Source organism: Hyperolius riggenbachi, chromosome 1 (assembly GCF_040937935.1).
Source record: "Hyperolius riggenbachi isolate aHypRig1 chromosome 1, aHypRig1.pri, whole genome shotgun sequence".
Taxonomy (NCBI): Eukaryota; Metazoa; Chordata; class Amphibia; order Anura; family Hyperoliidae; genus Hyperolius; species Hyperolius riggenbachi.
Window position 1 is genome coordinate 378672506 of NC_090646.1, and position 16516 is coordinate 378689021.

Below are 16516 nucleotides of genomic sequence, written 5' to 3' on the forward strand. Positions count from 1 at the left end.
CCTTGCATTTCAACTTTGCTCCAAAACATTATTTACAGTATATTATATGCAACCAGCAAGATTTAATGCGTCTTTCAAGTGTCCCAAACTTAAAATATATGAACTGTTGAATTTGTATTTATCCCCGGCACTTAGAAGCTGTTCTTTCCAGGAAATATTTTTATGTCTGTGATTCCTTACCAGTGGGAGGTTACAATATGCTATAGTACGACTGGGTCCCGAATAGAGAGAAACTGTCACTCGCATACCCTAATGTAATACCTCTTTTAGGCAGAAAAAGAAAAAAAAAGAACACAGCCTAGTTATTTATGTGTTTGACACTGTGCATACACGTTTATCTCACTAAGTCACATGTCACCTCTGGTACACTTTAATTGCTCTCTCTCCTACCTAACCTGCATTTTTCTTTTTCTAGCCTTTTTTTAGACCGAGTCACAGAATTTATCATCTAGACCAGACTTTCTCAACCTTTTTATTCTGAAAGGAACCTATTAAATAATTTGATTTTTTTTTACGTTTTCCCTATTATAGTGTACCTCACCACACTTTACCACCTTCCATTTTATCACCTCTTATTTATGTGCAGCAAGTTGCCCTTGCAGAGACCGGCATTGAACACCTTGGTACTAGTTACTTGCTTTATTGCTTTAGTTGTTCTAGTTCCTCTTCGTCTGCTGTACAGCTATCTTCAGTTTTAGTCACCTGCATAACCACAGCATGATAGTCATGTGACACAACAGTCGCACAACTATGAGAAAAAAGTAGGGAGGTTGGAACTCTGGATGGGCAGACAATTTGTGAAGAGGACACAGAGAAGCTGTGGTGCTAAATTTGAAATGTCCCTGCCAACATGCCTCCAAAGTCCTCTTTCACCAGAGGCTTGTCCTGGAACCCTGGTTGAGAAAGTCTGATTTAGAATGTCCTGTGAGTATTATCTCCAGTTTATACAATTTCTTGACTAGTCATTATCTGAGGCAGTAAAGCTGTCTCTAAATGATAGACAATGGGAAAGAAAAGTAGAATTAGAACTGAATTCACTACTTTAGGTTGATCTGTGTTAAAAATGTTATTTTAAATCTGTCTCAATTTTTGCTACGTCCTTGCAACCTCTGCCTATGAAACTACCTGATTGAAAGCCTGTCTGTACAATTTGTACCAAATGCATACTCATAAACATTTCTGTAAATGTTACAAAGAAATTATCTGAATCTGTAGCTGTAGTCTGAAGAATCATTTGACAAGCAATGCTTTCTTCTGCCTGCATTAATGAGGCAGCAGGTAGTTCTGTAACAAGGCCTCTCGCCAGGAGAAGCACTTCAGGAGGCGTGTCACAGACCTGACAAATTACTGGCTATGCCTGCACATCTGCAAAGTTCAATCGTTTTTGGTAGCAGCATTGATATATAAAGTGCTTCATGTGGAAACAGTCAAATTAAGAAATGAAGCATAAAAGAAAGAAATAGCTCAAGCAACACCAAACCAAACCAAATGATGAGTGTATTATCAAAAGTTTATTAAAAACAATTGACAACCAGAATAAAAAAAAAAATTATTAAAAAATTACCAACAGGTTATATTTCCCACCTGGGAAGGGCGGGGTGTATCCAATTTTGAATATGTACAAAAATTCAATATACACATAGTATGAATATATTATAATCATCCAGGTGGTTACACCCAAATAGGGAAGGCAGGGTTAAAAAAGGGATTATGCAAAGAGTTCAATTGAATACCCACATCACAGTAACTAAAGTATAAAGAATCAATATATTGCAATTTAGGAGATGATTAAGTTTCAGGATGAAAATGGTAAAACACCAATAATTTTATTTATTTTATTTATTTATGCAAGTATTTATATAGCGCCGACATATTATGCAGAACTGTACAGAGTATATTGTCTTGTCACCAACTGTCCCTCAGAGGGGCTCACAATCTAGTCCCTACCATAGTCATATGTCTATATTGTGCAGTGCATGTATCATAGTCTAGGGCCAATTTAGGTGGAAGACAATTAACTTATATGTATGTTTTTGGGATGTGGGAGGAAACTGGAGTGCCCAGAGGAAACCCACGCAAACACGGGGAGAACATACAAACTTGCTGATGTTGACCTGGCCCGAGATTCGAACCGGGGGCCCATCGCTGCAAGGTGAGAGCGCTAACCACTACATGATATACAGTATAGCCACTATATGATATCACTATATGATAACACTATAATTATAGATAATATATAAAAAACAACAACACATTCTGTGACATCAACCAAAAAGGTGCACGTACAATAATTGCACTATGTATTCCAGAATTCCCTATACAAACATATAGAAAATACTACTAACAGAGAGATAAGAGTAGTGGTAACAAGTGAGAAAGTAAGAAAAGAGGATTACCCAGCGGATGGGTAATATTATTTTCTTACTTGCTCACTTGTTACAGCTGCTCTCATCACTAACATCTTTCTTACTATTGTATTACACTTTGCACTGTTGCTTAATCACTGGTAGAGGTATTTTCTGTATTATGTTTGTATAGGCGAGGCGATTCTGAAATACATTGCGCAATTATCGCACATGCACCTTTTTTGATCAATGTTAAAAGTTGTGTTTTTTTTTAAATATATATATTACGTACTTGTGAATGAATCATTATTGGTGGTTTGCCATTCTCATCCTGTGACTCAGTCATCTCATAAAATTGCAATATACAGTATTGATTTCTTGCACTACACTTTCTTTGATGTTGGTGTTTAATTGAACTATTTGCATAATCCCATTTCAACTCCCCTCCCCCTATTTGAGTGTAATGCCCGGATGATTATAATATAGTCATATTTATGTGTACATTGAATGTTTGTATCTATTCAAAATTGAATGAATCCCAGCCTTCCCAGAAGAGAAAGATCTGGTGATTTTTTTAATGTTATTTATTCTGGTTGTCATTTGTTTCAATAAACTTTTGATTATACACTGGTTAGTTGGTCTGGTTTGGTGCTGCTTGAGCTATTTCTTTTTTTGTATGCTTTAATTCATCATCAGCTCTCTCAGATGTTAAATTGGATGTCATTTTATCCATGTATGGTGCAGGTCTTCTTTTATTTTTAAATTAAGAAGCAAGATCTATTCTCTATTACTGGGCAGATTTATCTTCCTCCTATGGCAACTTTCTCTTGCTACACAGAAAATGTAGAGAACTGCACTCTGGAAAAGTTCATCCATATGTATTAAATGTTTCTCTTGCTACTCTTCCTACCCCTAGATGCAGCAGTAACCCATCTTACACTAGCAACAGCTTCCCTCTAATCCACCGGCAGCCCTTATGTGCAGCAGTCTTTTCTTCTATGTAAAGCATCCATCTGCAGCTCACATATACCAGTGTACCATTGTCTAAACAACACTATTTTCATTTAAAGGTAATAATCTTATGATGCTTCCTTTCATCTAGCATATTACTTAATAACTAACTATGGAAGGCTCCATCAGATGTGTATGTAATTTAAAGTGGAAATCTAGCCAAAACATTTTTTCTATTTACTTCCGTCTGTGTCCTTGTTGTTTCTTCCTGGTACAAAGACAACATGAACTTTTAAAAGATTTGCCCATAAGAAGACTTTATATCTTCTCACATGAGTATCCCCTCTTAAACTACACCCAAATTGATCTAAAAAGCTGCAAACCACATATTGTGGTTTATATTCCTACCTAGGCACAACTCTGGAGAGGTGTCTGTTTCCACCTAGGTCCTCCCGATCCATGTCTCTCATTTCCTCCATGCAGTGTCTCTTCTGATGCTGGACCAGAAGTGTTTTCATTGATGTAGAGTGAGCTTTTGACTTCAGCATGAAAACAAGCTCATGCACGAGCACTGGCTATCTTGCTGGCCAGTATGCACAGTACAGATTTTGCACATGTCCAGTTCAGATGCACTCGTTCCTGTGCACTAGGTATGCATGAGCTTGCACATGCCCAGTGCACAAGAGCTGGTGCATGGACCTTTGTGACTGGGATCCAGTCGAAGGATCCACTGAAGGGGAATGGCATGGAATGAGAGGACCAAGATGGACATAGACACCTATCCATTGGTGTCTGTAGGTAGCAATTTATATCCCTATATGTGGTTTCCATTTTTTTAGACAAATTAAGGTGTGCTGTAAGCATTATCCCCAATTCATGTGTTCAAGACAACAGTAACATTTTGAAATGCAGCTACCTGTGTATCTTAGTGGCAGCTATCATGGGGATGGGAACTGAGGTGACGTCTTCCCAACAAGGACAGAGACAGGAGACATAACGTAAAAAAAAAGTGTAGCCGGAGTTACAATAACCTTTTGCTGACATCAGCACAGTTTTTTTTTCTGTCACCAGTAATTGCAAAGTCTATGCAGATGAATGCCAGCAGGGCACAAGAAAGATCTTCTGATGGGACCGGCTTGAGCACTAATTGGTTAATGGGAAGGGAGCATTTGTTCCCAAAGCCAATCAAAGTGCCTCCTGCTAGAATGATCACTGGCACAGCCAACTGCAGTGATCATTCAGTGAAAGTTTGTAAATGACTACCAACTTTCTTTTAATGCAGCTGAGTTACCTTAGAATGCTGTCATTCTGTGTTCTGAGGTGACAGGGGCTGCTGGAGGTACTGTGAGCTAAAAAATAAATGTTTTTCCATCAATTTCAAGAAAAAGTACACATTATACCTCATACCTAGCCCATTAACCCATGGTCTCACCTTGATAGCCATTTAACCCTAATTAAGTCCTTTTGTCCTGCTTCCTACTTTAGCTTAACCATGTATTCACCATATTTAGATTTTTCTAGACCCATTTGTTCCTTTTCCACATATATTACAAATATGAGTTTTCTTTTCTATTGCTTTACACCCGATAACCACACTCTTTCACCTTATATTATTAAAATAAAAAAAAATAGAACACTGTTTAATTTTTTTAACCTTAGTTACTCATCTACTTACCACCATGTCTCTAACAACCTGTCTACTTAACTATAAAAGTAAAAATGGCAAAGAAGCTGTATACAGCAGAGGAGAGCTAAGGCAGCTCACGTGCAGGGGCTGGGACGGTCCTGTACGTAGTTAATGCAGAGTGGCCATGGAGTGGAGCATTATACATTACCTGCTCCTGAAAGCAGTACAGGTCGTCTTCAGTTTACCATGCAGCTTGCCAATCACCATGTGCCTTCGGGCCTTGTCACAGGACATGAGACTGAAGCCACATGTGGATTGGCTGACTACACAGCACTTTCAAACTGAAGAGGGACCTGTATCACTATTGGGAGCAGGTAATGTATAACGTATTATGTACAGGACCAAGCCCCCTAGCTCTCAACTGTGAGGGGGTGGGGGTGGCTCATAAATCACTGCAAGAGGGCCCAGCTCAATGTAGTTATGTCTCTGAGTCAGTGGGGTGCATTCTAGAGGCACTTTATCCACCATCATAGTCATAATGAGTTGCAAGAGGTCTTCAGGTCATAGAGAAAAGAGGATAGTGGGCAGCGCGGCTACAACCAATGGCAGTAATTAAGCTGTAGATGCAGTAAAAACAGCCAAAGGCACCTCAGAGGGAAAAGGGTCAACAGAATTCTCTTACCTGTTCAGGTCACCTCCAATTAAGAAATCACTTAATATATATGACTTTACAGTGACAAAGGGTGTACACACTAAAATATGAAGCTATTTCATTTTTTTCCACCTGTTTATTATGGAACCATTTATTTTACGTGTATTGCTCAGCAGGCCAACCTTCTGGCCAGTTTTACACTGTGAGCAACTCAAGGACGGCTGTGCTGTGCTAGCTGATCACTGGCAATGCAGGGTCTCCCTATGGGAACGTGATCGCAAAGGTGCTACATGTAGCATTTCAGGAATGATTATGCTGCTATTCTCATTTTGGGAACAAGAATCGCAAACGCAAATAACGAAAAATCATGATAGCTAAGATCTAGCGATTTAATTTTCGTTGTGAAAAGGCCCATATACTGAACAATTTTTAGCTGCCTAACCTACTCATTTTAAGTAACACCATAAGAGCCTACACATATGCTTGAGTTTAAGCTAGAAGGACATGGGAGGTGTTGTATAGAAAAAATAGGATGATATAGGCGGAGGGCCTAAAGAGCATGAGCTTTAAGTTTTTTTACCATAAAAATGACAAACCGTTAATTTCTTTGCAAGTGGGCAAACTTACAAATTAAGCCGGGGTTTAAATAACTATTTCCCCTACTGTATATGAATGAAAACACAGTTTGATAAAACTTGCTTTGTGCCCGACATACATCAGTACCAGAGGAGGACTAAGACCTTTTGGACTGGGGGGAAAACCAAACCTAGAGGCTTTTTCCCAGCAGCCTCAGCCCAAATGCATACCTTTCTTGTGTAGTGTGAAGCAGCAAAACATTGCAGTTACATTAAGAAAGCAAGGTTTCAACATGCCTTAAGTCAGTTGTTCAGGCTGGTGGTGTAATGGTGTGGGCAACATTTTCTTGGTACACTTTGGGCTTAGGACCAACTGAGCATCCTTCAAATCCTACAGCCTACCTGAGAATTGTTGTGTTTACATAAAAGTTGTGGCACTGGGCTCATATTAACATTGATATCTAATTCAATGATAAATACAAAGCACTCATTTAAAAAAAAACAAAAAAACTTGTAGGATTAATTGTTATAAATGTCAATACAGCGCAAACATAATTCACCCTGTACTATAAAAGAGTTTGTGGGATTTAGCAGTCATGCATATTTATATGCATTAGCAAAACACTTGCACCCATAAGAAACAAAATGAAAGCCAAGGTCAAGCTCCCTTGCACCCATTGCGCACTTGCTACCACCCCCCATGAAGTAACATCTGAGCGCGGTAGTGCTCACATATGGTATGTGCCAGTTCTCTGTTTCAGATTTATCAAAACATTACTGACAGTTTTTTCTTCTTAATCTGTTCTAACCAGCAGGGAGAACAGTTCTGCATAATAATAACAACCTTCTTAAATCCTAGGTAATAGTGGCAATTTAGCATGGATTTCTAGACCTGCACTACAGTTAAGAACAGTGCAAATCCATCCCTAAACTGGCGCAGAATAAGAAGTGATTGATAGCAGTTCTACAGATGTAGAATTGCAGGCTAGACATGATTGCAGAGTGCTGGCTAGACATGATTTGTGTGGTGCTCCTCCCCCCTGCTGAATTCCTCCTCAGAGCTTGCTGCTATCAGTACAGAAGGTTTGTTGGTTACCTCAGAAACAGCAGTTACCCTCACACACTGCACTGTCTGAGAGATCTTTCTAGCTCCTCCTAGTATACAACAGTTTTAGAAGGAATCTGCACTATTTAGTGATTTCTTAGGCTGTCTGAGACAGTTCTGCACGGATTTCTAAAAACCTACTAATATTTTGTCTCAGAAACTCTTGAAAAATGTCCCCCTCTGTCACCAGGTAACACCACCGCATGTGAAGCACTGGCACACATGGTGTTACAAACTCTGCCATTTGGCTGCATTTTAATTGCACCCAAATAGTGGCTCTAAGGTGGGAGATTTAATTGCCTGATAACTGCATAGTTCAGCCACCATGTAATCAATGGCCAGGAAGGCAACATTCTAAAGAGTGGGAGATTGTCAAAAACTGGAGGAGTTAAGGTAGCCAGAGCCTTGAAACTTCCATACGCAGATGATAGGCCGGCAAGCACTTACAATCTAGTCCATATAAACTACAGCACACTTATTGACCTTACCTCAGTCAGTATTAGGATTGATGCAGCAGGAAATAGAGCTTCATGGTATGGGTTGCTCCCCCAGCCAAAAGAATCCATCCTAGCAGATCTGCTTTCCATCAAGAAAGATCTTTCATTGAGGACCAAAGATCTTTCTTGTAGCAGATAACTATACAGAATGGCCAATAGCAGCCATTTTAACTAACTACAATATCTATGGGTACCTTAAGCCAAGGCTTCTGTTTTCTCTTCTTTTTCAGGAAGCAGTAGAAGCGCTCCTGTTGTTTGATATCAAACTGCAGATATGCATGGGAAATGGATAAAGATAGGTTAAAGCACTGGTTTAGGCTAATTTTTGTATGCATTTTGTTGTGAAATATATCACATTTTTCAATGCATAAACATGTATGCATTGATCAGAAAAAATGTTCTGCATTACTATATTCTTTTTATTACCTGGCTTGCTGAGATGGTAATGCTGACCTTCTGTGCAGATGTCAGATGCAGTTTGGCTGTACTAATCTCTCTGTGAGTTATCCAAACTCCTCCCACTATACTATCAGCATCCACACGATGTAGTCAGGGAGAAGCTGGGAGGGCCACCAGCCAGTCTTTCACTAAGTAAATAGAGCACATCATCTGACCCTTCCCACAACATCTTCAGATACTGAGTCTCCGCTGTGGACATTTGGGAGTTTGTTATGCGTGGTAAGTACACATAATATAAGTGGGAGTCGGCTTCCTCTTCCATTCAGACTCTGTTCCCGCCCTGTATAAATATACCACTTGTTTCTGCATTGTAAGATCCCTTTTTCCACCCAGTCTCTCTCACTGCTCTAATAAGTAATAACAAAATTGTGTGTCACTTCAACATTATCAGCATGTGTAACTAAAATGTTTTCCGTGCCTTATCAGTGGAAACTATATCTACCTGTAACTGCACAGCATGTTTTTACAAGACAGGAATACCCCAAGAATGGAGGCCTGGAACTAAAACTATTTAATAAGTAAAACACATATGAGCAGTTTATGCCTGCATTCCCTGTATATGCTTAATTCAAGTATTTGAGCTATAATACTCTTTTTTGCAGTGCCGGTCCTTACTTGGATTTTTGTATATGATATGAGAATGAGATGCTAACAATTTAATGTAGCTTAGAATTGGGCCAATCAAATGCATGTTCTGCTGATTTTCATCAGCCCATTCCAAGCAATACAATGCATAGCATAGCATAATAATTCCATTTTATGATGGAATTATTAGCTTTTCTTGACTACCTCTCAGGGCAGTTTTTGGCCATTTTGACACTCCAGGCAAGATACCTTTTATTTCCCTACCCCATTCTAGTGAACAGGAAGATCATAACCTACAAATCCTACATCAATTAGTTTTGTGGGCACCAATAAGAAATTAGTAGTTAGAAGTTAAATAGAAATAATGATGTTTCTCAAAATAAGTTTGTAAAGCATACAGAAATGATTACCTAATACTAGGCTATACATCTCAATGGCCCAAACTCACTGAACCCATATAACAAAGCCTTCCAATAATGGTTTTGAGAGGTGTGTATCCACTTTATAAACATTATACTGTTTATGTGTAGCCTGGGTCTTCACAGGTAAGAATACTGTCCTGGAAATCCAAACAGAGAAGCAAAAATTGACATAGCAGCATCCATTTAGGTGTTAAAATCACCATCCTTTTTTTTTCTTAATGAAACTAGCAGTTGTTTATAAGAATTCCAAAAAGTACAGTGTGCCAAGACTAGCTCTGTGGTGCCCCCTCCCACAGTTGTCTCCCCAGGCATCTGCCTGGTTTACCTATGCCTAAAAACGGACATGCTATCTCTAGCTGCCAAGGCCTGTTTTTCACTCTCTCTTATATAAACCCTTGTTCCAGAAAAATAAAATGTTTTTAAATTCAAAAGCCGACCGGATACTCACATGTTCATATTAACATCAATCAAGGTCCCGTGGAGAAGTGAACATATAATAAGGATTTATGATGCTAGCAAAGACTGATAACTTCCTTGCACAAATAAGTGAAAAGAATGCTGCTTGTGTAGTAAATGTTAACACTTTTAGATCAAAGGCAGGATGACTGCACAGCAAGGGAAACAATGGTGTGGATTCTCCATGTTCTCTGCATTGTGCAAACGTCACCAGATACTGTCACACTTATTTGATGAATGTCTTAAGCGAGTATCAAAAAAGTTTGATGCTTCAGTAGAGGAAAGCCCCTGTATAAACTTCCTAATCAATCCAGGAGCCCACAGTTCCTGCACAGGATTCCTCTGAATACATTCACAAGAGCATGCCAGGTATGCTCTTGTGGCTTCTCTCCCCTCCATGTACAGTGCGGTTGTAGTGCACAGGCATGGTCATGCTCGTGTATAAACAGTACAGGGGCGTTTGTACACAGGACGGGATTTCTGGAAAGACCACATAGACCTGGGCTAAGTAAGACATAGAAAGCCTCTGAAACATCAAGAGGCTTCCATCTACCTAGGTTAGTATGTAACTTTATTCTGGTTTGCTTTAAAGCATACATGTCAAGCTTTGGCCCATGGGCCAAATCTGGCCCTCGGAGCCATCAGATTTGGCCCTCAGGTGGTTTCCCCACTTTGCATTATGTTTGGCCCACTCTAGACTACCAGAGAAGCTATATTGAAGGGTAAGCCCCAGATCACTGGGAAGCCAAATGTGAAGGGGGAAAGCACTAGATACCAGGGAACTGTATAGGAGAGGGAGGGGCCACTAGACACCAGGGACCTGTATAGAGGAGGGGACCACTGGACACCAGGGAACTGTATAGGGGAAGAAGGGGGCCAGTAGACACCAGGAAACCGTGTAGGGAAGGGAAGATTACTAAACTACAGGGGACTGTATAGGGGATGAAGGAGGCTATAAGACACCAGGGAACTTTATAAGGGAGGGAGGTGTTCACTAGACATTGAGGTCGGCCCGCGACTTGGTCCCATGGCTCAATTTCAGCCCACTTTGTATTTGAGTTTGACACCCCTGCTTTAAAGGAAGTCAGAGGAATAAGGAAGGCATCGTTGTTGCTGTTGTGTTACCTTTTATTCAGTGTTACCTTTTATTCCTTGATCTAAAAAAAGAGTATGCAGATCAGGTGTTCTGACCTTAACCTAACAGGTATATGCTTGTTGCAGGCATGTGAAAGTACTAAAACCAAAAGAGATCATTAGGGCAGTACAGATCACAGTAAGTGATCACAATTTCTCAGATAATATAAGGAAATGTAGGCAATCTGTAAGTCATCCATCATAGCAAAAAACACCCTAGAATTTGTGCATATTTGTAATTACACTGGATAATACCTGTGCGCTCAAAGTCTCCAGAGGACTTTCAACTCTGGGGAAGGCCATTAAGGGCATCCCCCTGGTGTCTTCAGGCTTAGGTTTAGATGGAGTACTGTGTGTTCCCTTGAAGTTATGGACAACGCATAATCCCTGTGGGAAGATACAGGTAGATAAATTAAGAAAAGCATTGAAAAACACAAACACAGCATGTAAAGGTTACAGATGTTTGAACCTAATGTGTAATAATATGTCCATAATAGTTATTTGCATATTTTGTTTGCACTACTACATTGCTGAAAATTGCCTTATATAAATTTAGTGTATTGTAACCAGGCTATAAATCAGCAAATGCGGTAAAGTGAATATCAAGGCACGTAAACCAAATCTACAGCTTGCAGTATAGTTAGGCTGAAATATAAAAAAGTTTTTTTTTTTAACTTTATCTTGCAAACGATGCCTTAGGCTTGGGACCCAGTAGCAACACTTTTCTTGAAAAGCTCTTGCTAATGTAATGCTATGGGGGAATTTTAAAGTAAACCAGAGCTGTTGCAAAAAAGAAGATTGATACTCACCCACGGCTTCCTCCAACAGCATACTTCCTCCAGCAGCATAAGCACGTGTGAGTCCCTCGCCGTCCTCCCGTGGTCTGCCGTTCAGCCCTGGTAACTGGCTCAGTCGCATCAGTCTGGGTTTACTGCGCATGGGCGGGAGGTCCACACATGCACAGAAGACCCAGACTGCTCCCAACTGAGCCAGTTACCGGGGCTGATCGGGGCTGAACAGCAGACCACGGGAGGACGGTGAGGGACTCACAAGTGCTTATGAGGCTGGAGGAAGCCACGGGTGAGTATCAAATCTTCTTTTTTTTACGACAGCTCTGGTTTACTTTAAAGAATAACATCCCTCAAGTGGGATCACACCCATAGCATTACATTAGTAAGAGCTTTTCAAATCACAAGTGCTTAAAAAAGGCTTAAAAAATCCTGCTAGTGGGTTCCAGGCCTAAAAGAGACTGTAACATCTATTAAGCTATAATTTCTGTTACCAAACTATAATCTGCACTGCTGCTGAAAGAGCAGATCAGAAAACACATATCCAGGTGTGCGAGTGGTCAAATGTGGATAAAAGCATGAAAATTGCTTATATTATTTAGGGGAACACAGTATATATCATTTTTTTAACTGCTCTTTTACTTATTTATTAAGATTTAGAACTAAACTCAGTTTTTTTTTTAAGTACTGTGTATTAAAGTATTAAATGGTATTGGAAATGGAAAGTATTAATATCACAAAAGAAAATATATTTTGTCATAGTTCCACCTGCTTATTTGTTAGGGTTTTTAAAGAGACACTGAAGCGAGACTAAATCTCGCTTCAGCTCTCATATGTGTGCCCCTGCTAAAACACCGCAATCCCGCGGCTGCACGAGGGTCCCTGACCCCCCAACCCACCCCCCGCAAACCTTGGTCGCAGACTTGGTCGCACTTTTTGCTTCCTGGAGGCAAGGGCTAACGGCTGCAGCCCTGCCTCCCAGCGCGTCTATCAGACGCGCATCGCCGCCTCTCCCCCGCCCCTCTCAGTGAAGGAAGACTGAGAGGGGCGGAGGAGAGGCGGAGATACGTGCTGACAGACGCGCGTGGGGCAAATAGGTGCTATCCCACAGTTACATGCATAGTGATCAGCCATGGATAAATCTGCAATAAATACTAGAGCCAAGAGCTGCATATACAGCCATAACATAATTAATGTGCTTGGAGTGCTTACAAAGAGATTATAACAAGTAAACTGCGGTTCAATCTCCAGAGTATAATCTTGTATTTCACAGAATGTTACATGATGCAATTATATGCAATGGAGCAACACAATTCCTGTTCTTTATCTCAGATTTTTTTTATTGTATTAAATGCACAATAATTAAAAAAGTTATTAGTCATGTAAATATGGAGTATCAAAGCTCAGCCAGATGTGATGGATTCAGAGGCTGGCAATCAATCCTTGGCCAAGTGAGATTTACTCTACAGCTTGACTTATGCTTCTCCACTGCAAATATATGTGACCACAAACGATACAAGAAAATGTGTGATATCCCCCCTTTTTTCTTTAATAAACACACTTTATGTTTTGTTTTGTTTTTCAATCAGGACATGCGATTGGATTTTTTTATATCTATTTTTCAATTAGATGTGGTAGAAAATGTTGATATATTTTTCTGAAAATGGAATGGTGTGGATTATATAGTGAATTTGTTGGTTTATAGACCCAAGTGACAGTGGCCTAACTAAGGAGCTTGGGGAGGCAGTGCGAGTTAGACATGGGGAGGGGACCCAAACACTCTATTGATATGAAGCCCCAAAACCAACCATGGACAACTACAGAGTCAGAGAGGTGTCATGAGAGTAAGGAAACAGTTTGTTAAGGATTACTGCTATTAAATGCGCATACAGTATAGAGGTGTTCTTTACCAGCATAGCACCAATTTAATGACAATTTAATGGATGATGGAGGGCGCTTGGTGGACCCCTCTGGTCAAGGGGTCCTGGGGTGGTCGTAACCTCTGCATCTCCTATTGCTATGCCTCTGCCAAGCAATTGATTTTTAGAGTTTTGCGTCATTTTTTTCACAACTGAAGAACATTTTACCACATTAAAAATGGTATAGTGTGTGGCCACCTTTAAAAAAGAAATGGTACTGTTTTCTTTGACATGTGACTTCAGAACCTTCACATGATTTTAAGGTTTTTTTAAATAGAAGGACGCATATCATTCTGACAAATGCATGCTGATATTTATTTTCCGTCTTTCTTTTAAAACAAGCGCACATAGGCTTGCTGAAATAGTTGTAGTTCAACTTTAAACCACTAGATGGAGAACAATTACAAAATATTCTGCCAGAGTCAGCCCAAAGGACTGTACTGAGAATTTCTCCCAGTGATTTTCGGCATAAATGTGACATACTTGTAAGATGAGTGAAATATTGTCATAATATTTGTACAGAAAAAAAAAGGTCACTTGGACTCCTGGTATTAATAGGATTCCATCATGCCAAATGCTCCATTTACCACCCAGTGTTTTGAGATGATAAACAAGGAGCTGTCATATGTCTTTTCCAAGCCGCAGGTATCCCAGCGCTCAGAGAGAATTGATTAAACATAACCTTTATTCTATTGTCATAAAACAATAATCCTATTCATTCACGGCCAGAAGCCATCAGTGACAGCACAGCACACACTGACAGAACCAAGAAGGAGATTAAAGAGGAGTGAATGCATGCGGATAATGAACTGGTTTTATTTACTGCTCGGATATGTTCTGTTTGGGAAAAATGACATCTCACATTTACAGTCACAGAATTAATAATTTATAGTCACAAATTAGATTAATAAGGGATGATCAACGAGAGGCAAATAATTTCTCCTTGTATTCAAATTTTATGTAAATTATAAGCAACTGAAAATGGGATCAGAATAACTTCCTGTACATTCAAGTTGCATAACATTTACATTAAACCTGAACTCAACAAATCCTGCAATAAATCTGCACTGTATCTACTTCCTGCTCTCATGGAAGCAGACATATTGGTTAGCATCCTGTGCATTCAAATGAGCTTATCTAGTGTGGCAGTCAGGTGACACAGATGAGAGATCAAATTACAACTTGTGATTAGTCACAGATGAGGGGGAATTAGACAGGCTAAACTCTCTAAATACACACAGGGTGCATTTCTCTATGTTTTCCTTCCGCCTTGTGCAAGGTCCACTTTAATTTTGAATGAAGGAGAAATGATGTGCATCTCATGCAGCATTCAAGAATTACAACTGAATGCCAGGCTATGTACCGGACCGCATTGGTGATATGCTCCTATTTATTGCCTGAGGAAGTGGGATATACCCGCGAAACGCGTTGCACCTTGTTCGGAGTATGTAAATAAACAGATTTTTGCTTAAAACAGCAATTTTTGTGTCTGTTTTGGAGGGGTAAGTCCACCGCTACCTACTTCATTTTATCCATTTTAAAGAAATATTGTTTTTACCCTGTTGGCGCCTCTGTACTACTTTTGCAGTTGTTTCCACCCCTGGTGGAGGGGAATTCTTCTTTTTTCCCGATCTACAGAGAGCGACTTCTTAATCCTGAGTGGGAACAGGTCTAATCTCCTCACCTGCCTTCATAGTGGTTACCTGGACGCGGTAACCCTTGTTTGTGAGTATAACCTACCTTTACTTACCTTCCATACCCAATTTACAGTACATACTACACTATACTGGGCTCTCGGCGTCTTCTCTTATATTTTGACATAGCATTATAGAGCTCATTAGACCCAATTTAAATGGTTCAAGTAAATCCTGATGCACTGTAATCCAAGATACAGTAGCTATCTGAGAACACTTTGGGGTCAATTCATAAAAGGCTGTGTGGTAAAAAGATCTGGTCGGGAAAATACCGCATTCGGTATTTTAGACTTTTGTGTGCTAATTCATAACATTTTTCACAGCTGCTATAGAAGTGCAGGGATTTACCGAAGAAATCTGGCGGTAACAGGAGAACAGTAGCTGTCTGAGTTGTTGTATTCAGTTGTTACAGTTGTTCTCCATGGAGAGACAGCATTACAATATAAGAGGCATCCCCAACTTCCCTTTAGATGTACATGTTTTGTTATACTGCCTCTGCTTGCCCTGAATCTGCTCTGTATCTGTCTATTATATTTCGTAACAATCTATTTAATTGCCACAGCGTAGAAGAACTTCAAGTATCTTTACATATGGCTGTAATGATCCGCTCAGCTGCCTGCGCAGGCAGGCAGCTTTTTGACCACTGTTCAGGTCTGCATTCTGCAGGTCTCTGGAAGAGAGACCTTTTGTCAGTTTTGCAGCTTGCTGCTGCTAGGGAATTTGCATACGTTGGTCATGCAAATTTCCTAGCCACATCCTCTGGAGGTTTGTACTATAAATACCATGTGATATCACAGACCTGGGCTGGTCATAAGGGTTAGTCCTGTGAAACACTCCTGGAGTGTCAGCCTTGCTCATTGTTTAAAGATTAGCTTAGAGTAATTCCTGGGACTGCACTAGGCAGGTTCCCTAGTGCAGTTAGGATTGCATATCTGTTTTGTTTGTCTGTTGCGATTGTTCTGTCCCAGCGGTGGTCGACAGGAAGTCGTTCTGATCTTTGTTCTTGGAGTAAAACTGGAGCATCGGTTGCTACCAGCTATCTCATCTAATCTGTCTTGCCTGGATCGCACTTGCCTTGCGCTAGTGCTGTGGATCCGTCTCTCTCACTTATTCCTGTTTTCGTGTATCTGTCTTGTCTGCTACGAACACTTGCTGGAGGCTCGGTGAGGTAACCGTGAAGCAAGCGCTCACGTCCTCTGTTTCATGTTTGTCTGTCGGTGGTTAGTTAGGCGTGCTTGTCTCTGTTGTGCTTAACACGCGGAGACCGCGCATAAACGCGTGCACTGTTGCGAATGAGTGCGGTGTTC

At 40.3% G+C, this 16516-nt stretch overlaps 1 protein-coding gene across 4 annotated transcripts in view; it reads right to left on the minus strand.

Moving 5' to 3' along the window:
- Nucleotides 1-16516, minus strand: part of PLPPR1 (phospholipid phosphatase related 1) — a 178785-nt gene that overhangs the window by 6764 nt on the left and 155505 nt on the right. The window contains exons 7-9 of one of the 4 annotated variants that reach the window (XM_068234343.1): nucleotides 11064-11195; nucleotides 7947-8018; nucleotides 4588-4645 (exon numbers count right to left, since the gene is read on the minus strand). In XM_068234343.1, coding sequence (XP_068090444.1) covers nucleotides 4589-4645; nucleotides 7947-8018; nucleotides 11064-11195 — 261 coding nt within the window. In that variant the 3' untranslated portion in view covers nucleotide 4588. The remainder of the gene's footprint in view (nucleotides 1-4587; nucleotides 4646-7946; nucleotides 8019-11063; nucleotides 11196-16516) is intronic. The other 3 variants (XM_068234345.1, XM_068234344.1, XM_068234346.1) reach the window with 3 other exon arrangements.